The 23783-nt window shown below is 36.9% G+C and overlaps 1 protein-coding gene and 1 long non-coding RNA gene across 11 annotated transcripts in view; one reads left to right on the forward strand and one right to left on the reverse strand.

The window, feature by feature from the left end:
• Positions 1-12026, forward strand: part of Dzip3 (DAZ interacting zinc finger protein 3) — a 90288-nt gene extending 78262 nt beyond the window's left edge. For 4 of the 7 annotated variants that reach the window (XM_013515123.1, XM_013515126.1, XM_005386361.2 and 1 more), the window contains 6 exons: positions 3631-3756; positions 5846-5985; positions 7366-7486; positions 8500-8643; positions 8722-8817; positions 10305-12026. In XM_013515123.1, coding sequence (XP_013370577.1) covers positions 3631-3756; positions 5846-5985; positions 7366-7486; positions 8500-8643; positions 8722-8817; positions 10305-10415 — 738 coding nt within the window. In that variant the 3' untranslated portion in view covers positions 10416-12026. The remainder of the gene's footprint in view (positions 1-3630; positions 3757-5845; positions 5986-7365; positions 7487-8499; positions 8644-8721; positions 8818-10304) is intronic. The other 3 variants (XM_013515124.1, XR_001234381.1, XM_013515125.1) reach the window with 3 other exon arrangements.
• LOC106148724 lies at positions 1092-15502 on the reverse strand. Of its 4 annotated transcripts, none has more exons than XR_001234382.1 (3): positions 15173-15502; positions 3222-3286; positions 1092-2197 (listed from the first exon to the last, which is right to left on the reverse strand). It is a non-coding gene; the product is annotated as an uncharacterized LOC106148724 (long non-coding RNA). The 4 variants fall into 4 exon arrangements; XR_001234384.1 differs by having other exon boundaries at positions 3222-3325; XR_001234385.1 differs by having other exon boundaries at positions 15168-15502.
• Between the last annotated feature and the right edge of the window lie 8281 nt (positions 15503-23783).

The following is a 23783-nucleotide window of genomic DNA, read 5'->3' on the forward strand; positions in this document are numbered from 1 at the left end:
AGTCCGTACTTGGCAGATTATAAGGCAGACTGGCACATGGCAGAGGGCTACAGCTCAGGGTGGCAGACAACAGCAAAAGCAACACACACACCAGGGCGGAATGGCCTCAAGCACTCTCCTCCTCTCCCTTACATATGCAAACTATCCACCCCAGGGCAGGTGCAGCTCTCACACCCATCAAACTCTAAAAGCCTGCCCCATGGCCGCTTGAGGCTTTGGGGGAACACACAGATTCAAACCATAACAATCTGCTAACATCATTAGCAGACGGGAGTCACCAGGTGATATAATTCATGGCTGAATCCACTGAGGCTGATATAGTAGCTTTGTCGCTGGGTTTTAGTGATGCATTTGATATCTAAGGAGTAGGATTCCTAATTTATGTTCTTAATCCAACCTACATTGTAGAAGATGGCAGAACACTTAGAACTCCCTCTACCCTCATGTTATTCCCACTGTGTAACCGAAACGGTGCAGCATAGCATCCTAGAAGGCACTTCCTGGGGACTTAGTCCCCTGCACCTCACACTTAGACTTTCCTTTTTCTTTTAATTCTAGTCTATTTTCAACAGTAAGGACAGCTTCCACTTACTCTCTTTTTCTAATCTCTACTGGTCCCTAATAAAGATTAGATATACCGGTCTCTGTTCTTATGGGAAACATAGTGTCTTAACCCAAGTAACTTAATACAAGCTTCCAAGAGAACTTTTAGAAGGACACTATTAGGTGAGATTTCTTTTTTTGCTCATGGCAGAGCTGAATGTTGAAAAAGGAAGGTATAAGATATTTGGGAGCAGGTGAGTTTTGGTATTAGCACTCCCGCTTGTAGTAGAACTCTGGAAATGTTTTTTTTACTCATGGTTGAGTATAACAAAGGATTTAAAAATTTTGTGAACTGCATGGAGTTACACTGTGTGTATTTCAGAAGCAAAATTCAGGGCTAAAAGAGTTATGTGAGTTTTAGTTTAGAATAAAAGTACTGCATTTTATAATTTTGGTCACTTCAGATTCTATAGGAGCACTGTTTTGTGAATATTTGAATGTCATTATACCTCGAGTATGTTAAGCAGCTGATAGAAAGATCCCAAAGTCTGCCTGTTACAGGAGGCAGCGCATATTTTTGGTAGAATTTCTAAAACCCTGTAACTTGTGCCCCTATTCAAAATACTGCTCGCAGATTATAGTCTACCTCTCCCATGATTCTAAATGTAAAATAGTCCCAGAGAAGGAGCAGGTAGATACATAGTTGTTTTTTAGAGTTTTCTGGAATCATACTAGTATAAGCCTTGGGTAATAGATATGAGTGATAATCTACAACTCAAAAAACAGTCAAACCTTGACCTCAAGGTCCTTTAGGCTTTTATCCTATTGGAGGGGACTTTAACCTATATGGCTTACCTAGGTTTCATTAAGGGCAAAAACTCTGGAGATTCATAGGTTTTGCTTTGAGGGATGAATATACTTTCCTCCTAATGAGTCTCTGCTGTTCTTGATCAAGCTTCAGTAGTAGTAAAGTACAAGCATCAGTGACCACTGAGCAAGAATTGATTAGTTAGGGAGAACAAACGCTAGGAATGTTACAGTGTTATTTGCTGTAAGGTGAAGTGGTGTTGTACCTTGGAAATACACTAAAGAGGACTGGCTTTAGGGTTACCTCTGTGAAGACCTCTGCTGGTCTCAGAAAAATCAACTCTCTTGGACTTTAGTTTACTATCAATTAATTAGAAACTTGTTATAGATGGTCTGATCACTAAAGTTCCATCTGTCTCAGAGGCTCTAGCATTCCATGGAATGGTTGTGGTACTGTAAATGGGCAGAGCTCTAACCTGAGAAGTTAGGATTTATGTGGACTCTTCCCAGTTTAATTCAGTATTTTTATGGATTTTATTAAATCTTGATTCCTGTACTCTGGCTATTTAATTCTCAAAGAAGTGTTAGATAATACTTATTCTCAAAGATAATAAGACAGTTGGCTCAGTACCCACTATTTATTTATTCTTTAACACCTTTATATTATGAAAAATTTAAAACATACATAAAAAACTGTAGTGAGCCTGTACAAATCCAAGATTCTGCTCAATCAACTTAGCAGCATTTTTATCATCTTGTTTTATGTTGTCCTCTCTTCTTCTCCACTGGAATACATTAAAGCAAACCCAAGACATCATAATTTCAGCCATTTTACTTTAGGATGTATCTGAAAAGTTAAGAAATTCTTTCTGAACGTAGCCATACCACTATTACATTATCTAAGAAAACTATACATAATTTCAATATCTAATACCCATTTTGAATTTATATTTCCTTAGTACACTCAAAAATACCTTTTCCTAACTTTAAGGCATACAATGTTTGTCCTTTAGTGATGCTAACAATCAAATGTTAATTCAGTCTATTCATTATAAAGTTCTCCATTTTGACCTATTAGTTTTAAGACTCCTACTTAGATCCATATTAATGGTGTTCTTTTTTTTTCTACATCACAAATTGGTATTGAACTTCTGCCCTGTGCTTTATCTTGGTATTAGTCCTTTCACATGGTTAATTGCTTAATAAATCTGTCTCCCTTGTTTAGCCAACAAGGTATCCCTCTCAGTGACTTCTTATGAGAAGGCCCAGATTTCCACAAACCCCTGGGAAGTACAGCATTGCCCACAAATATATCTGTGTCATTATGGGAGAATTTATCCCACCAAGTCCACGCTGCTTTATTGTCTGTTCTTGAAGCTAAACATAAAATTTATTCAATTAAGTGGCACCTTCAATGCATAATAGAAAAAGCAGTGTTTTTTATGAATAGCTTTGAGATTTTTTATGAAATTTCTGAGAATCAGTATTGTCTACCAACATGGTCACCAGTCCATAAGAATTTCCTTAGCATTGTTTTATATCATTACAGCTGTGTGGTGGGGAGGCTGTCCAAGATCGCCCAACCCAACTCACTCGTTTTATAGACTAGGGCCTTGGCACCCAAGGTTACATAGCAAGGTAGAGAGAAAGTGAGAATAAAATCTGGTTCTCTTTTGCTGCTTCTCAGTGCTCTTCTCACAATATCTCACTGCCCTTTGTTTTTTCAGATAGTCAAATATTCAATGTTCTGACATTAATAATTGGCAGTCAGCTTTCTGGCACTGTGGAAAATACCCGAGATAAGCAAGTTGGAAGGAGGAGAGGTTTATTTTGGTCTGTGATTTCAGAGGTTTCAGTCCATGCTCACTTACCTCTGTTGCCTTCAGTCCGTCCTGATAAACAGTGCTTGGTCAAGCAGGCTGCCATCTTATGGTAGCTGTGAAGCAGAGAGAAAAGGGGTCGGGGGTCCCAACCCCTTTCAGGGACGTCACCCCAGTGACCTAAGTTCATTCCACTGGGCATCATCTCCTAGAGGTTCTACTGCCTTCCAGTACTACCCAGGCTGGGGACCGAGCCTTTTGTGGGTGGGCCTTTGTGGGATATTTAATATCTAAACCATAACTTCTAGTGAACCATTGCTTCTAGTGAGCTTTGTATCTGGATCTCAAATCACTGTTTTATCTCTCATATTGCTCTATAAATTTTAGTCATTGCCTATATGAATGTATAAATGTTTGTGAATTTCTTGTTTACTTTTGTGTTTTACCTTTCCTATTATAGATGCAGCAGTACTTGGGAAGACCAATTGTGAAAGACTCTTTCTTTAGACCCATACTTACAGTTCCTCAGATGCCTGCAATTTGCCCAGCAGTCATCTCTGCAACTGCCCACCCTCGACCTCCCCTGGTGAGATGCTTTCTTGGTGGAATAGATAGTAACTAGTTCTTTAGCACTAGTCTGGGCTCCTAAATTAATACCTTCTTTTTGATTGTTTTATGTGATTATGATTTTGATGGTGGTGATGATGATAACTGAATGAGAAATGAATATTATCTGTGGAAAAAGTGTTCTCAGGGTATTACATATTACTTACTCCTTTTGTTAACTGATACTGGCTTTTGGGTACAAAAATAGATACATGTTTATGTTAGTGGGTCTTTACAATTAGTTTTCTTATGTAACAGGCAATGATGCAAGGTAGGTCGATATTTTTAATAATTTCTTTTTAGTGTGGTTGTTGAGTAGATTGAAAAGAATTCAAGCCACAGGAAACTAATTATGCTACAAAGCTGAAAAAAAAAATTTATTTACACACAGAGTAGGACACATAGTGTTTCAACTATATGCACAATGTAAATAGAGTCACCTTGGGACATATATCTCAAAGTTATAAATTTTCCTAGCTACAGATAGCCAGACAAGTGTCATCTAAGCCTGAAGAAAGAATAAAGACATTTAAAATAACTAAAATTATTATTTTTAGTTCTCGCTAAGATAAACTTTTTTATTATGAGAAGCTTTATTATGAGACATCTTTTGTGAGAAGGATGTTAGATATAATATATAAAGACAAAAACCTAATGTTGACTTTCTCATAGGTGCATTCTAGGCAGTTCACTGCATGTCACTCTTCTTCAAATACACACTGTATACAGGCAGATGGACTCTGTTTACTCTCATAGAGGCTGCATGTCTATAAACAAATGTTTCTAGGCCTCAACTTCTTAAAAATGTACCACATCTTTTTACCACTATATTGCCATGTTTCCCATGCAATTTGGTTGCCCACCATTTTATAAAATTTCATTGAACACATTGAAATACTTTAGCTTTCTAATAAGATTACTTTCTAATACTGGAGATGAGCTTGAATATACAATTTCTAGGCAATGTTTTGACGCTCTGTCTCATGAGGCTTTGTACAAGTTATTTTAATGACTACTAATAGTTGCCAATTGTCACAACCCATAGAGCCTTAGGTGGTAGATGTTACACATATAATTATGGTAGTATTCAGATTAACATGCTAAAATATTCACTTATTGATATTAATTACTTAGCATCGTAATGGCTTTAAAAAGTAATTGCCATAAACTATGGCAAAAATTACTGTAGTTTCATAGCTCAGATATATCACTTTAACTTCCATGTTATCTGTCTGTAACATTATGAGGCATTTGGCAGAGCAATTTTAGTAGCATTTTTATCTTTAGTTAGTTGTTGAAAATTTAATGTTAATATTTTTCTAATTATAAAAGTATATATGCCAATCATTAAAAAATGCAAATAATATAGAAATATACAAGTTAGAAGAACTGGCCTGTAATTGAATCCCTAGAAGAAACCATTCTTTAAGAATTGTCATGTGGGGCTGGGGATTTAGCTCAGCGGCAAAAGCGCCTGCCTGGCAAGCGCAAGGTCGTGAGTTCGGTTCCCGGTACTGGAGAAAAACCAAAAAAAAAAAAAAAAAAAAAATAGAATTGTCATGTAACTTGCAACAATTTTTTGTATGTATTTATACATATATGCTTAAAATTTTTTGATATTAGATGAGTCATAAGTACTCTACCTATTCTGTCTAAACATTTTTGTGAATATCTCACATACCCAGACAGACGTGGGTGTCTATTTTAATCAATTTGATTAGATACACCATAATTTGTATATGGATGTATTCTCATCCCCTTGCTTATAAAGTTCGGGTTGAGCATTCTCCTACTACAGAAAATACAGCAATAGACACAATTTATGTATTTCTGCATTTGTTTGTAATTGCTGGCATAATTGTATTATGCCATACTTCTACAATAAATTAAAATAGTCACAGAAAATTAAAACTATTGTTGCATTAGTTAAGGAGAGTAAAGAAGGAATGGGCATGTCCATATTGTGCTTCTGCAGTCTACTCATTTTCTGAGGTATGGGAATGTCGTGATGGCATACAATATTGCTTTCTAGTCAAAACTGATGAGTTGCATTTCTCTGTGCCTTCCAGATGACCGGCATAGCCTGGACTCTGCCAACTCCTGTGGGAGAGATGGTCCCTCCCAGTGCAGGTCTGGGAACTGATCTTTCCATGATGAATTGGGAGAGGATTACAGACAAGCTAAAAACTGCTTTTCCACAGCAGACCAGGTACCTTACACATTATAAATCGTATGACACAGGTTCCATTGCAATAACTGTGGCAAAGAAACATTTCAGAGAAGCATAACAATGCAAAAAATTTACAAATATCATTGTGGCCTTGGTAAGGAAAATGGAATTTACCAGGAAGTGATAGTAATCTATAGAAATGCTAAATTTCCTCACTAATATTGTTAGTCTTAAATCATGAGAAAATAACTTTTTAAATTGAGGCATGCCCTTTTACTGAAAGTACAAATAGATTGAATTTATTCAGTTTGTAATGCCATCAGCTACAATACTTTAATAACCTATTTGCAGAGTAAGTTATAAATTGATTGTATGCTACATAAACCTAAAATATCAGGTTTTTGTTTTCTAGTTCCTTTTATTGAGGTTCCTTATAATCTTTTCTTAACACAGTTACATGTAAGAAACCATGAATTAACCATATTTTTCATGATTTGATATTAGATGAGTCATAAGTACTATACATTTTCTAAACATTTTTGTGACCATCTCACATACCCAGACAGATGTGGATGTCTGACTTGGTAGAAAGATACTTAATTTTACTCCAACACAAATGAACCTTTTTTTTAATCTCTACTCTTGCATCCAAGGGAGTAATTCTAATTTTCACTAGTATTTTCATTTGAAGACCAACTCTTTATTAGTCATACTGTTGCTATTAGGATTAGATTGTAATTTTATAAATTTCATAGTAATAAAACAAAAATGAAAAAACAGATCTGTCATGCAGTTATTAGGGATAGCTAGGCAAAGGCTAATGACATGGCACTTGATTTGGTATAGGGAAATAGCTCATCCTTATCTGTCTTATCAAAGATGTAGATGTAGGCTTTAGTTCAGTGGACTTTGAAAATTGAAAAAGAACACATTGATTAAAATAATTGCAGGTGTTTATCATATAATGAAAGTGTCTATTAATTTTTGCTTTGCGGTTTTATTGCGTCTTGTTTTCTGTCTGTGAGTTTTACCCAAAACTATCAACACTGAGAAAGGAGAAACCAATATCAACATCGTTAAAAAAGAAATATGTTCATCTTGCCTTCTGTATCAAATAGGTAAACTCAGTATTTATATAGTGAGCTCTCAAAATAAAAATTAAAATCTCTTTGGGAAAAAGATAAAAATTTAGTTTTATCACTCTTCAACACGTTAAGCATCATCATTAACCTAATTAGGAATTTTCGTTTTGATTTCAGATAATGCAGACAGACCTATGACATTTCTTAGATCAAAGGCCTAGAGCCTCATCTCCTGACGTTACAGACCTGTGTGTGATAGGGCTTTGTGTCTTGTTTGGAGGCTGCACCCTCAAGGCAGCAGGGAAAATCAGTACATCTTTCTCCTGATCTCTTCCAGAAAGGAGCTTACAGATTTCTTACGAAAATTGAAGGAGGCTCATGGGAAGTCTTTATCTGGACTGACATGTGATGAAATTATTTACAAGATTTCCCAATTTATTGATCCCAAGAAATCTCAGGTGAAAACCCAAAATAAAAAACTGTATATCTCTGCTCCTATATCTTAATATTACATGGTTTCGGTTTATCTGTAACATGTTAAGAAATCAATAACCTCTAATCATATTAGCTCATTGATCAACAGGAATAATTCAACAGCTTTAACTTGAAAAATGATATTGAAAGGCTTTTTGAAATACAAACAATAAAAGTGACCCCCCTCCTTATGGCTGAGTAGGAGAAATCTGAGTCATCTGTAGGAAACTGGATGCATCTTAAATCTATAATGCTAAGTGAAATAAAGCAGACACAGGAAGCTAAATACAGCATAATTTCTCTTGTATGAGAGACCACAATATAAATAACTTAAAAGGTCAAATAAAAGACAGATGATAGGAACACAGGAGTAGTCTTTGTGAAAATAGGAAGGAGATCTGATAGTTTGAGGAAAGAGTGGGCAGGGAGGGAAAGGGGAAGTAAAAATGATTACAATGCAATATGTATATGTGCTGATTCCTCTAGATGAATGTGACTAATATGTATTGCAAACATATAACCAACAAATAAATAAAGAAGTAAATTATCTCCTTGAAATTTTCTCTAGGTTATTTTGAATGATTTTAAATGACATTTTTTCTAATTTTCTATAAGTATTTATTTTAATTTAAAAAAACACATGAAGCTGGGTGTGGTGGCGCACGCCTGTAATCCCAGCACTCGGGAGGCTGAGGCAGGAGGATTGTTGTGAGTTTGAAATCAGCCAGGGCTACAAAGTGAGCTCAAGGCCAGCCTGAACTGCATAGCAAGACCCTGTCTCAAAAAAAAAAAGTAAAAAACACATGAAATTCTTTTTGTCTTACCTGGCTCTGACAACTACTGCTAACATTGGTTTCAGGGTATCTCATGGATCTAATTCTTAATTTTTAACTGCAACTTTTTGTTAATTCTTGTAGCACTTCCTTGTGTGCAATTCTATCGGTTCGTACTGTTTTAAAATAATTGTGAATACTAAGTGTAATGTTTTTATTTTCAGAGTCAAGGAAAATCCGTGCCAAATGGTAATTGTGCTTCACCTAGCGGTTCTTCATCCCAGCCCAATGCTCCCCAGTCCCCCAAATCAGCCTGGAGGCCCCTCAGTTCTCAAGGTTCTGCCACATGGGAAGGAGCCAGTAACGTGGTAAAACTGTTGATTGTGAGCACATTTCTATTTAGGAGGGACACAGAGGCCACATTTAACATCTGCAATTTTCCCTAGGACGAAGAGGAAGAAGAGCCTTGTGTGATCTGTCACGAGAATCTGTCTCCAGAAAACCTCTCAGTGTTACCTTGTGCTCACAAATTCCACTCTCAGGTAACTCTTCAAATTTGTCCTGTGAATATTTTATCATGAGTTAGCTAAGTGAGACTTCTTACTACTAATACTACCTTACTTGTAATCATAGACATGCGTCATTATCCAGTGTCGTGTCATAGGTTCCACCGTGTGTACCTCTGTGCTTCACATTCGGGTACCATGCAAGCATGTAAACATTTTCCCTGTATGTGTAGCTGTGACTGTGCTGTAATTGCTTAGATTTGTGTATACCTTACAGGAAAAGGGAACACTGTTGAGATTTAAATGGTACACAGTAGGCAGTTTCCTTTACTAGACCTGGATGAAGTACTGATTGTTTGACATAACATTTTAGTAGCAGAATTAGCTTTGTTCTGCTTTATCTTGACTTGTTATAAATTCTACACAGTGTCCTTTATCTGTACTTCATGATGCCTCCCTCACATTGCAGTGCATAAGACTTATCTTAGTAGTGTGCCCAAGCTCCTGCATTTGCTCAGGCTTGAGTTTTAATGTTAGAAAAATGCAAGGCTGGCATACCTTTATGCTTAGCACTGCGTGGATTAACTCCTAGTGCTGTGGCTGTGTAAGTGCTATAGACAGTACAATGTATGGCCCAGGTCCTTCACAGAGAGACGAAATTTGACACAGGAAATCTTCTTCCACAAGAAATCTCAGGAAAGTGAATATTAGCCAAATCATTTCAAACCATTTTTGTAAGTTATCCTTTCAAAGATGTGATATATCATAAAGAATTATTTATTATATCTGCTTTGATGTGAAAACATACACAAAATGTCTAATCCTAAAAGATCCCCAAGAAAGACAGCAACCTGACTTTCTCATTTGAAGTTTTTAAAGTTTTGACAATTTATAAATATTTAGTAAAACGTTTTCTATTCTTTGTCATTACCCATTGAACAGAGAGCACATGATTCACTCAGGTCATTTTTCAGGGTTAGAGTTAGTGGGCCTCACGTACAATACCTGTTCTCATTGGACCTGGCTTTCTACTTACATACATTAAAATAGTTGGTTTTTTGGAGAGTCAGCACTCAAGCAAATGACTTAGCAAATGGTTCATAATCAAAGATCACTATCATTTTTATTATAGAAGATAGTCTGAGGAGTTTATCATCTACGGGTTTTAACTTCAGAGTACCATAAGCATTTTCTACAAAGTGTTGGTAACTTTTGTATGTTGAGTTCTGAGTTTTTCTGACTTATTAATGAAGGCAATATATAATAAAACAAAACCAGACAGAGACTGTAGCAAATTTCCCCAAATTTCTTGTCAGGAAGAATTACTATACCATCTGAAAACTGGAATTAGGGGGTGAGACTTCATAGAGTAAACTAACAGACGTTGTTCTGCCATTGCCCTCCATATTGCTCAGCACACCACAGAGAAGGTACCATGTTGGCTGGTAACCTTGATAAACAGAGTGACAGCTGCCACTGCTGGCTAAATCTGAGAGACTAACATGAATCTTTTTGCCCCTTAGTGCATTAGGCCATGGTTGATGCAACAAGGGACATGTCCAACCTGTAGGCTCCATGTTCTGCTACCAGAAGAATTCCCTGGTGCCACCAGCCAGCAGTCGCCCAAGGTCTGACACAAAGTGGGTGACTCTGCAAAGGAAGCTCAGTTTGAGACTCCAGAATGTCCTTTTGTATTTTCCTGTGAGCTGGTTGTGTGAGCAGTGTGAAGCAGGGTGCTCTTCAGTGATGTGGTGAAGAAGCGACCTCAGCGCGTCAGAGTGGCAGCCAGAGAAGTCAAGGCAGATCTTCAATACTGTGAATTAAACTGAAGGGGCTTGAGAAGGTGGAATTTTAATAATTACAGCATATTTGCTCTTATTGGGCTTGTTCTTCTGTAGACATAACTACTAATAGATTTCTTATGGTTTTTCCTTCTTTTTCCTCCTTATTCTACTCGTCTTTTTCTTCCTCTCAAGTTTACTACATTTTAGTTTTTTGGAAGAAATTTAGAAGAGAAACTGAACTAGTAGAGAAGTGGGAAAATTGCACAGGTTTTAATGTTCCTTTCATCTTGTAAAACTAGTCCTTAAAATACAGTTAAATTACTTAAATTGTATTTCATCTTCTCTATTCTTTTCTGTCCTCTAAGATATGTACCCATACAGAGATTATGAGTTACTTGGTGGTAGAGACCACCCAGCATTATGTCAGAGCTGGCTTGTAGTAATGGCTCATGAGGGATGATCGGTTAAGGAAATTTGCAGGCCAGTTATCAAATTATTGGTAGCTTGAAATCTGCCATAGTAGGAGTATTTATACCATATAAATTAGTAAAAGCTATAAGGTTTATCTTTCCCTCAAAAGCTAGTTCTTAAACATCTTCCACCATCCTATAAGACATTTACGTTCCCAATATCTTGCACAGTAGGTGCAGAATACATATTCCTAGAATCAGAAATCAGGAGGCAGTGACATGAGAGATGCTTAATATGTAAATTAAGTTATTTGCTGAGGTAAATAATTGAAATTTTATGTTCATTTGTAAACATGTTCTTCAGGCCTTAATGTGCATTTTGGGGAGATTTTTTTTTTTTCTGCTGAAAGTTTCTAATTTCACTTTCTTTTTCTGGAAAAGGAAAAACTGTATGTAGTTGCTTCTTCCAACAGAGTTCGTACAAACTAGGCTGAGTTGTGTATATAAAGCTTGTCACTGAGAACTTCTAATTTTTAGAGGTCAAAAGATTATTTTGAAAACAGTATTGTATAAATGCTGTTCGTATTAAAGTAGTTCCGAGTTACTTAGTGAAAAAATGTTTCTTGGCTCATATTCACTCTCTCAATTTCATTAATTTATGAAAACAATAAATATTTTCTGACTTGGCAAATGTTTTACTTGTATATTTCAGTGTAAATGTATTTTGAAGTTACGTTGTATCTGTATTTAAAACTTCTGTTTCTGTAATTAATTACTAAAGGTTTTTTCCTAAAATAAGCTGGATAATATGAAGGAAAATATCTAAAAAGATGATAGTTACCTAGTATGTAAAATGCCAAGAATGTATCTCAATTCCAGACCTCAGAATTTACAGGATCTTTAGCATGATCACTGTGTCTAGCACATGAAGGTCATAGTCAGTAGCAGGTTACTTTATAAAACTTAGTTTTTGTTTACAACCTCTTAGTTCATCTTTGCAACAGCAGTTTCATTCTCATGTGGAAACAATAAATGTTTCTTAATTCAGTGACTATTTTATCTGTGTATTTCATCTTAAGTATACAGAAACTACTTTAAATCTCTATTTCAAATATCTAGTTCTGTTTAATTGTGCTTAAATATGTTCTTCTTTACTGAGAAAGGGAAGAGAAATGTAAAAGACAGTGTCAAGAAGTCAGTCATGTACCCATAGGAAATGCCAGGGATGTCTTGGAATCATAGAATGCCAAAGTTCTTTGGGTCCTTTCATGATCTTCTGATCTGTCCTCTCGTTTTACAGGTGTGTCTTGGCCTAAGTCATGAAGCTAGTTGGTGGCTCTGCCAAGTCCTGGAACTTGAGCACCATATGCTGTGTCTCATGTGTCTTTCCAGGTTTATCTGTGAGATGGTATTGGTGCAGACCTGCCAGGCTTAGCTCCAAGGAAGGGGCTGAACTTAACACAATAGCGAGTGGTTCGTGAGAATGTCATAGGAGGGTGTGCCTATCTAGTTGTGCAGGTGCGGAAGATAATGGGGTTCCGATTAAGCATGTGGTAAACCCACTGGTCATTTTGTACTAGGAATGTGGTATTGAATATATAAAAACGTGTAATAGTGGTAAGACACAGAGAAAAGGTTTGACTGACTTCCTTTCTGTGATTTGCTTGGAAGAGTTCAAATTAGTGTCTGTCATCTTGACATAATTATGCATAGTTCCTTTTATTAAGTGTCCCAGTTTGGATGATGGATTTTATCTTCTGGTCAGTTTAGGGAAACTAGGGGTTTTTTGTTTTGTTTTGTTTTTACCAGATTCAGATTTAACAAGGTCTCTTAATGCTCTTAAATACAATATCTGTAAGTGTCTCAGGTAAGAGTTCTGAGATTGGATTAGTTTAGGACTAGTTTTTAGCCAGATTAAAAGTAACAAATGAATACTAATTGGTTGTGAAGATATGTGGTTTCTGATTTTCTTAACTAGGAGAATTTCAGTAATTGCATGTGTAGATTAGAAGATACTTCTCAGCAGAACCAATGGTCCAGTATAAGATCCTGGACCACTTCCACAGTTACATGGTGTGTTTATAAAAATGCGTGTTCCATGAGGCCATATGGAAATTTGCCTTAGGAGCCTGTGCCATAAGAATTCTGATGCACATTAAATTTTAGAAACCACTGGTTAAAGTTGCTTTCTCAGGTAGATCTAGTTTTGGGTTTTTGAATTCAATACCTAGCATACTGTGTGATCAGAAAGAAGTTATTTTAACTTTTCTTGGCCTGTTCCTTTCCTGGAAAGTAGAGAAAAAACGACTTGCCTGACAGTACCGTAGTGAACATTTATTATTCTTTCCCAAAGCAGCAAACTTGGGTCAGTCAGCACCAATACAGCACACTTCCCCTGAAGCAGCACGGTGGTAGAGCACTTGCCGCCAGCGGGAGGCCTGGGTTCAGTCCCCCAGCGCTGACCCCTGGTCTCTCCCCTTTAAATTTTCAGACTTTCCATTCGTTTTCCGATCTGTTTAAATTTACTTCTTATTGATAAAAATCCTTGAAAATATTTTTATCTTCAACTTCCCTGATGCAAATCAGAAAGAATAGAATATATAGCCCTAGTCCTACTTGCAGTTTCACAAGGCCCTAGAGTGTGGGGCAGTAAGTTTATTTCAGAAGAATATCACACATACTTTTGATCAATTGATTTGAACCACATGATCTTCAATCATGAGTGTTTCTTGGCAAGGTTGAACACTCATAATGATATCAAATACTGAAGGTTTTGAAGATTTGTAGGACAAGTGTAGCTCTATTTGGGTGGCAGAGCTATTAAAGATGTGCTCTACTCAGATCACATGGTTATTAAGTGGTGATTCTAAACTTCAGTCCTGATGTCAAAATTAGAATATTCTCTCCGTACCACCCTACTGTCTTTTTGAGAAAAAAGATAAAACTGACTACTTGAAAATTCTTAGGTTGTTTCTTTGGGTAAAGACAAAAGCAAAACAAGACTAGAATACTTTTCTCATGAGGAGACCGTATAGCTAGAATAAAGCCAAATTTACAGTATTCTTACATCAAGGTCGATGGTATTTAATGAATATTTTAAAAGGAAAGGCCAGATGTTTTACCCTTTCAACTTAAAACATCACGTTGCTGTTTGTTGAGAACATCTTCCTTCTGAAGGTTGTATCATTTTTAAGACCAGGGACTTTTGTAACCATTTCTGTGATTTCTGTGGCACAGCCATATACCTGCAGTGTACTCTTAATCAGTCTCTCTGTCAGTGTGCTTTTTCAGCTCAGAGAAAATAGCAGCTTGTGTGGGAAACTAGTGTGGGAGCCATTGTTTGTTTTCTTGAAACTCTATTTTATGACAAAGGGAAGGGCTAATTTCAAGACACATTTATAAAGTTCAGCATTATTTTAGTCCATGGAAAACTTTGTTTGCATTTCAAAGGCCTAAGACAAAAGCATCGCCAGCAAAAGATGAAATGTTTCCATTTCAGTTAAGAATAGTAGATAGTTTCAATAAATTATCAATACAGTAACAACGTTACCAGATCACTGTAAAACAAACTTAAAATAGAAGTTTAAAATCATTTATTGCATATACCTGCTAAAGCAAGACTGTCCTGCTATCCTCTCTCTAATTCTGCTGTTAGTCAAGAGTGAACATGCTCTTTGAAATTATGACAGCGTTGGGGATCATTTCATCAGAGTCTGTGAACTTACTGTGCGTGAGTGTTTATGGAATACCTGCTTCTGAGAATGCTGCTTTTGGCTTTGCGTGCACTAGGAAACAAAGCTCATCTTCCCTGACCTAAAGGAGCTGCGTCTAAGTGACAAGCAAGCATCAGAGCTTCTAGAGATATAATTCAAGGCCAAGCGGGTCACAAGTAACACATAACTAGGAGTTTGTTCAGAGCAAGCTGGGACAAGTAGAAGCCCTCACAGAAGATGGGAACATGGAAATGGATCTTTCTGATTCTCAATCATTTTAAGATCCTACCTTAGCCAGGCGTGGTGGCACACATCTGTAATCCCAGCACTCTGGAGGCTGAGGTAGGAGGATCGCCGTGAGTTTGAAGCCAGCCTAGACTACAAAATGAGTTCAAGGCCAGCCTGAACTGCATAGTGAGACCCTGTCTCAAAAAGACACACACACACACACACACACACACACACACACAAAATCCTACCTTACAGTCTTTTCACCTGGAGCATTCATTATATTTGATGTTTCATATTCTCTTTATCCAGTTCTCTCCTCGGATGTCACCTTCCTTGTCATAGGTACTATTTTCCTGTTATCTAAAATTTAGTTGTTTATTTTTTTGTATCATCTTTCTCACATTGTAAGAAACATGTCAACAGGAATCTTATCTGTCTCATTCACCAGTATCTGTTGCCTAAAACACTGGCATCTAATAGGTATTCAGTAAATATTTGTTGAATAAGTGGGCCTTATGATTTAATGAAGCTTATGTAAGAATACAGACTAACCATTTTAGGCATGGGCAGTGACTTGAAGCATGAGTGTCATGAAGAGAATTATTTTCAGCTGCGTGCAGAGGGCCATATAAAATATTTAATAAATACCATTGACATTCATGGGATACTTATGGTGTCTTAAAATTTTAAAACATTTAAAATCTAGAGTTTTGAAGTGATTAAGAAGTTCTAAAAAAGGAAATAAAAATGTGTCTGCAGTTTCCTGCTTCTGTGTTTTGTGAGGAAGCTGGTATCCCAGTAATCCTTTACTTGAGAAAAACCAAAACATAAAACATCTGATAGAACCATCAAAAAATAATTAAGACAAGCGTTTGTTTAGAAGCCAAACTCCATGAAGACTGCAAGTGCCCCAAGAGGAACTCTATACTTAAGGCTGCGTTGTTTCCCTTTTAAAGATATTTGTATATTTAAAGCTCATGGCATAGCTGATGGACAGAAAGCAATGACGTATTACCTAAAGAAGTATTGTGATTACAGAGGCAAAACGTGAGCGGTCATGGCTGGGATGATAATCCAGGATCTAAGATACTGATGTTCCACAGACAAAGAACCAGAGAAGTGAGACTGACATTCCTCATGAATTTTCCCCATGCAGCTGTTGCCAGTCCCTAAACTGTCCATGTGCAAGCCAAGTCAGAAATCAAGCAGGAAAACTTACTAAGGCGGAAACATCTCAGCTGAGATTTGGGCATTATGATTCTGAAGATAAATTCGGAATTCAGGTCTAACAAATGGCAGTCATTCCGTGGAGAACCTGAAATTTCCTGAGCTGAGGACAAACCAGAAGTAGGCGAGCTTACTGAATAAGAGCAAACATCTCCAGAGCAGATAAACACAAGCCAGCATTTTCTACATTTCATAAACAGGATATCTGGTATGGAATAAAAAATGTACTAAGCATGTTAATAAATGGGACTAAAATTACTGAAAACTCACAATAAGGGTTGTTCTAAACAGTGGAGTATTAAAAACTGTAAGTCTGACTAATATTAAAAAACTCATTCTTCAAAAAACTAAAAAATTCAATTACTGTAATACTGATTACAATAGATAGGTTTAAGAGTACATTAGACAGCAGAAGAGGGTTGTGAATAAAAAAATATAGCAGTGGAAAATATTCAGGCTGAAGCCTAGAGAGAAAAATGGAACATGCAAACATATACAAGTGAAAACATTAACATGTATAAGTGGACTCACAAAAGGAAAGAAGCAAAAGAATAGGTCAGAAGTTTTATTTGAACATATACTAAGATGTTTTTCAAATGCCAAGTAGCATGTGAAGAAGCCACTGCTCATCGGCAGCATACCCAAGCACATCATAGAAAAACTGCTAGAAAAAGGAGACATCTTAAGGTGTTCCAGGTGCTAAAGGATCTACAATAAAACTCACAGCTGATTTTTCACAAGGAAAAAGCCAAAAGATAATGTAATTGTGCATTTAAATGCTAAAAGATAACAACTGCCAATTCAGAATTCTGTTTGCAGTCTATCCCTGAAAACCAAGTGTGAATCAGTGCCTCTCAGACAAATATAAATGGAACCCCCGCCCATGGACCCAAATTAAAAAATTCTAGAGAGTTCTTCGGGCAGAAGAACAATGCTCTCAAATTAAGCCTGTTAGTGCAAGAAGAATAAAGAGCACCCAGAAGGAATCAGACAAATAAACCTATATTAACACAGAATATGTAAAGAAGATGTCTTAGAAGGTTTAAAGTAAATGTTAAAATCTATACCCACAATAAAAGATGTATGAGTTAAAAATAAGTTAAAATGCTATAGATTTTTGCATTGCTTAAGTGGTAAGAGTACTTACTAAATAAAGACACCCCCACAAACACTGTCGGGTAACTGCCTGAAATTACTAAAAGAGAACATACTACTGTCATGCTAATAGAAAAAGATAGTGATAAAACTACTTGATTACACCAAAAGAGCCAGGAAATAAAGAGCAACAACACACAAAAAGTAAATATAAAGCACATAGTAAAATGACATTTAAACGCAACTATATTAGTAGTTTTATAAAATAGCAATGAACTGAAATTCCCATTTGAAACACAGAAATTGCCAGCTCAGATTATTAAAAAAAAAAAAAAAAACCCAACCCAACAAGCAGAGAAAACATTGTTTTTTTGTTTTGAAGGGAAATATCTTTAATATACAAATATAGAAATGTTTGAATTAAAAGTATGGAAAAAGTTTTATGTAAACACTAAGGTTGACATAGCTACATTAATGATAAAAGACTAGTTTCAAGGAGGTTGTAATGTTACTCAGTTTGGGCACATATAATAATAGCCCCATTAAAAACTGACAAAAGGAGAACAGATATATCCATAATTATCCCAGGCATATGGAATATGTCACATGCCTGTCACCCACATGTGAGTGATTTCAGGTCCAGTCATTCTAGTTCTTTGGCTGGTCAGTAAACACATGAACTATGATTCGTTCTATTGCTGTCATTTATAACGAAATCAGAGATCTAATCTAATTCTGCACCCCAGTAGCTTCTTCTGTTCAGCCCTAGGAATCTCAATTATGATGGAAATCTGAGGGTATTTAATCTTAGTACTCCAATATCTAAGGCAGATTTTATTTCTCCTAAGTGTATTCGAATTGAGTCACTACTGCCATAGTGTTCTGTATCTGTCATCCACTTATACTCAGTACATGTAAAAGTTGCATTTATACCAACCTAAGTATGGAATATATATACCTTAAATTTGAAATACTTCATTACTAAAAATTCTAATGATTATCTGAGTCTAATTTTCATCTGAGTTCTAATCTTTTTCCTGGTGCAAGGTCCTGCCGCAGTGTTGATGGATACTGAACATGGTCATTCCTCATGATTTGAATACCTGTTCCCATTTCTTAAAATAAGATGACAGTTTTGGAATTTTCTTTACATCTTACATATGATGCGGCCATTCCTTTCTGGAGTTTTTATTTTACAGAAATGAAAGCATATGGCCATAAAATCTTACACAGAAGTATTCATAAAAATACTATTTATCATTTCTAAATTGGATAACCTAACCCCTTTTCTACAAATAAGTGCATAAGCAATAAAAAAGAACATGTAACAATTTGGATGAATCTCAAGTATATTGATTTGAAGTCAGATAAAAATGAGTATATACTATATGGTTGGATTTGTATAAAATTCTAGAAAAGGACAGCTTATCTATGTTAACAGAGAGCAAATCAGTGACTGCCTCAGAACAGAGGGTGGAGAGAGGAGAGAGGGAGGAGTGAGTTATTGCAAAGAAGCACAAAGGATGATTTTGGGATAAGTGAGAAATATGCTCATTATCTTGACTGGTGATAGTTTCATAAGTTACACGTCTGTCAAAATTTATGAAATTATATACTTTAAATATGGGTAGTTTACTGTGCTACTTGTACCTCAAGTTACTTTAAAAAGTGAGCACTGAGCGGAACATGGTAGGGCATACCTGTTATCCCAGCAGTCTGGGGGGCTGGAACCAGAGGGTCCCAAGCTGGAGCACAGCCTGGGCAATTTAGCAACTTTAGCAAGACCTTGTCTCAAAATTAAAAAAAAAGAAAACAGTGAGTTCACTCTTTAATACAGCAAAGAAAAAAATTGAGCACTAAATTCACATAGCAGCCTGGTCACCAAGAGGTTGCAGTATTCAAATGGAGCAAAGATCGAAAAACAAACTCCCACACAGCAGTTGGTTGGATCTAAACACCTGTATTTTTCTACTAATCTAATCTGAAAAAAATCTCAGAGCTTAGATCTTTTTCTAGCATTCTGTTCTGATGATTCATACAGTAAATGACCCTCGAAATGTCAGTCATCCTACATTTATCTATCACTCCTGAACCCATGCTCTTATTTAAAAAATAATTCATACCATCTTCAGCCTCAGTTCTATCATTTTAAAAATATTTAATAATTCTTACCTGATATGGTTGTCTTGAAGGTATATAGAAAAGAATGTAATAAGATAGCTGGTGTACTAGTAAGCATCCCATTACTTCAAAAAATACCAGAAGAAACTAACTTAAAAGTTTATTTAGCTGACAGTTGGGGGAGACTGAGGCATAGAACCTCCACTGGCTCAGTTCTGGTAAGGTGGTGGGTGGTGGCATATCATAGTGGCAGTGCATGCAGGAGCAGAATGAGCAGATCTTCAGTCAAGAAGCAGAAGAAGGAAAGATTGAGATGCCACGATCTCCTTTGGGAACGTGCCCTAAGGATTTCCCATAAGGCCCCACCTCATAAAGATCAATACCATCACCCAGTATAGTTACAATGGGGACCAAACCTTTCAGGGGCCACTCAGCATCTAAGTGATAGCACCTGACATGAAGGAGAAGCACAATAGGCATGATTCTCTTCTTTCTGCTATTGTTTGCACTGTTTGCTTTAAGCCATTGAGTGTGATACTCCTATCATGAGCAGAGACCCCAGCAGAAGCCTCAGGTATAGACTGTAAATGAGGTTCTTAGGTAGTGGGTCTCAGGCTTGACCACTACATATTAGAAACACAGGGGTAGATTGTAAAAGCAAAACACATAAAAATGATGCTTGAGTTCTACCCCTGGAGATTTTGATTTAATTGATAAAATCCCAGCTGGGCACTGGGATATTTAAAATCTTCCCAAGAGATGTTAAAATGGGGCCGGGACAGCTGCTCAGATTTTAACATCCAGTCACCGGGGATCCTGCTAAAATTCAGATTCTGATTCAGCATGTATGGGCTGAGGTCTGAGATTTTGCATTTCTAATACACTCCCACTAATGGTGATATTGTTGGTCCTGCGATGATAACCTTGGGTAGAAAAGGTACTCAAGGTTATCATCCAGGCTGATGAGCTGGTAGCTCCAGCTGATGGTGATATTGTTGGTCCGGGGGTGATAACCTTGGGCAGAAAAGCTAAAAGCAGAGAATATCAGAATCCCATAGAGATATTTTCAAAGCTGAAGATTCCTAGGTATTTTCCTTGAAATATGTCCCATGTCCCCACACTTCTTTATAGACTAGCCAGATGAGTGTGATGTTCTTCCTTTATAGGGAACCATGGAGGACACTGTCTCCCCAAAGAGGCTATGTGACCTCTGTCCTGATGTAACTTTCTCCCAGGAAACTTCATTAGTGAAAGACACATATTTTCAATGGGAACATTTGCTGGTTCGTAGGTCCCCAGTGCTGACTAGGGACTGCGATCTGCAGTGTGAGTGGAGCGTGACGGTCTCATTACGACACAGCTCAGAACCTCGTGTGGCAGTCTGTGTGATGAATGGGGTCTTGGGTTCTACTTGGAGCATTATCTCATAATATATCAGTTTTATGTCAAATGAAATGATGGTTTTATGGCTTTTCCATTCAGTTTGATAGGCCCCTTGTCACAGTCTCTTTTTAATATGGCTAGAGGGTATTTTTTGGTGGTGATGACATAGTGATTTATAAATTCTACTTCATGCATCAGCCACACATATGTAAATCAGAAACATTTCTTCCTGGGAAAAATTGTAATTGCCATTCCATGATAATTAGATGCATATTTAATGAGTATGCATTTGTCAAGACACAGATAGGAATTCACATTTCTATATACCCATGACCGCACAGTTAGCATCATGTGAAGGAAATCATATTGTAGAGCAGGATTCTCCCAAATGGAGCCCTCTCACAGCGTGTGAATTTAGTGCTACGTTGACCTAGAGCAAGGTGGCTGTGGGCTTAGCTGGAGCTACCAGCTCATCAGCCTGGAGAAAGAAGGGAGGAGGTGAGCTAAAAGGGAGCCCTGCAGCCAGAAGAAGAAAGGAAGGAGTTTTTCATGTGTTAGTTTTTCATCTGTTATGTAAATTCCTATTATTTTCCTTGTTTAGTCCTAAAAACATCCTGCAAAGTAAGAATTATTATTCATATCTTTAAAAAAAAACTAAAATGATTATCTAAGCCTTGAACCTAGCTCAGCCAGGAGTGGAGGCTGGAGGCAGGAGGATCGTTGTGCATTCAAGACCAAGCTGGGCTACAAAGTGAGCTCAAGTTCAGCCTGAACTGCATAGCGAGATCCTGTTTCACAAAGACCAAAACAAAAAAAAGAACCTAGGTCAGTTTAACTGTAAAGCCTGTGCTTTTTGTTCTATGCTCTAGCGTTATCTCAAAAGCATCTGCAGGTGAATGCATGTTCCTGAGATGCCAGTTTTGCAGACCACACTAAACTGTCAGCAGCCGTACCTGCCAACTGCTTCCTGGGTCCAGCACCGAATCTGTAGAGGGATGAGAAGTACTAATGTTATGACTTGAAAGGTTAAAAAGAAATATTAAATAAAGGCTCTCTTCCACTGATTGATGGGATGCAAGTGTCAAATAACATTCGTTCTTACCTTTTTGAATGAAATAAAATGAGTAAGTTTTAAAACCTCCTAGAAACAGTTCACAACAGGAATAAGATAAATTTAATCGTAATGTTTTCCTTTCTCAAATATTTGTGATGTTTGTGATTTTGTGATGGAGACACTGATAGTAATTAAGTTTTGCAAAACTTTCAACCTTTGGAAGTCACTTTCACAAATATTGTGTGATTCTTATGGCATTTCTGTCACCTTGGAAGTTTTGTTTATTCATTTTAGTTAGGAAATGGTGATCCAGACAGTCAGAAGTTTGGATCCCACCCTCAGAAACGGTCACACAGCCAGTAATAGGAAGACAAGTCTCTAAGTCCCGTGTTTGTCATTACCCAAGAAAATATACTTTTTAAAAACTATTTTTATTCCTTTCTAAGTGCTCACATCAAAACAAGAAAATATTTACCCAAATATCTTCAGTTGTAAAATACGTTTTACAGACTTGGCTTCTAGTGTAACTGAGATCCAGGATATTCTTCAGAACTGAATATTACATGTATTTTCATTTCTCCTTTCTGTCAAAATATAAAATCAAAGATGAACATTCAGTAGGCAGAAGAAAATATATCATGTAAACAGGATACCCCACAAAACAGAAACTAGAAAGAAAGAGTATAGAGTCCAGATTCTACTGGTAGACAAAAAGAGAACAAAGGGGAGACATAGCACAGAAGATGGCTTTGCTGGTAGGAGTCTGAGAATCTCTTGATTTGAAAATAGTGCTTTTATCCTGAGGTAGTTGCTGGTATGGGATGAAAAGAACGAGTTGCAACTGTAAAGACAGAAGAAATAATACCATGGGGCAGCAGACAAGACAGGAAAACCTTCAGGCAGAGGGGCGATCTGCAGTGTGGCAAAAGAAGAGCTTGTGACTTCTCCTGGAGGTGGTACCCACATTTCAGAGCTGCTAGGAACAACCTGAAAAGCACTTTGATGACTGGAAACAACTGATCAGTTGGGACTATGAAGATGTTGTGTAAGATGGCAAGTTTCTACCTCTATCTTCACCGCATGTGGCCAAATGTATAAATAATACTGTCAGATTTAACCCAAACATTACATGAATTTTCTAACTTGATTCTTTCAACAAGTTTATGAGGTAGAATATTGACCCGCATTTTAAAGGTGAGGAAAGAAGCTCAGAGAGGAAAAGATTCTTCCCCCGATGCCTCTTGTACAGCTGGAGTTAGAACATGGGCAGTGTGCCCGCCGTGACCCTAGCTCACAGCTATGAAGGTGCAAACCGACCAGAGAAATATTCAATCAATACTGTACAAATCATTTTCACCACAGGCTGGCCGCCTAGGAAACACCTGATAGATAAGCAAAGCCTCTCTTGATTGACAAAGCAACAAAGCAAACCTGTCCACATACAGATGGCTAATAGAAGTGGTAAAGCATGACATTAAGTGCCTGGCAGAGTAGCTATGTGAAGAGACCTCCGTTATGAGCAGGTAATGTCTACAGGTACATCTACACACCGGAATACCTACATCCTCATTGCAAGGTCAAGTTACTTCCGTGAGAAGCTTTCTCCAACTTCTGGCTTAAGCTCCTGTGTATTTCTCTCTGTGCCCACCTCCTTTTAACACTTTTCTGACTTCTGCTTTTGTGTTTGTGAGCAAAGTGGTCATTAACTTGTTCTCCTCTGTATCCTGTTGGCTAACAGCATTGTACATAGTCTCTCTAAAGAAATGTTTTGTTAAATTCAAATGGAAAAATAAAATAAAATTAAATTATTTTGAATAATATGAAAAAATTTGAATGGCCATTAAGTAAAAAAGCAATCCATTAGAAAACTGTTGCATTATGACCCAAGTTTAAAAATATTTTGTACATGCATAACATTCTGGGAAGACACATTTAAAAATATCATGGTAATTTTTTGGAAAGATGGTATACTTACATGTTTCAT

Source organism: Chinchilla lanigera, unplaced genomic scaffold (assembly GCF_000276665.1).
Source record: "Chinchilla lanigera isolate Chin_1 unplaced genomic scaffold, ChiLan1.0 scaffold00026, whole genome shotgun sequence".
Taxonomy (NCBI): Eukaryota; Metazoa; Chordata; class Mammalia; order Rodentia; family Chinchillidae; genus Chinchilla; species Chinchilla lanigera.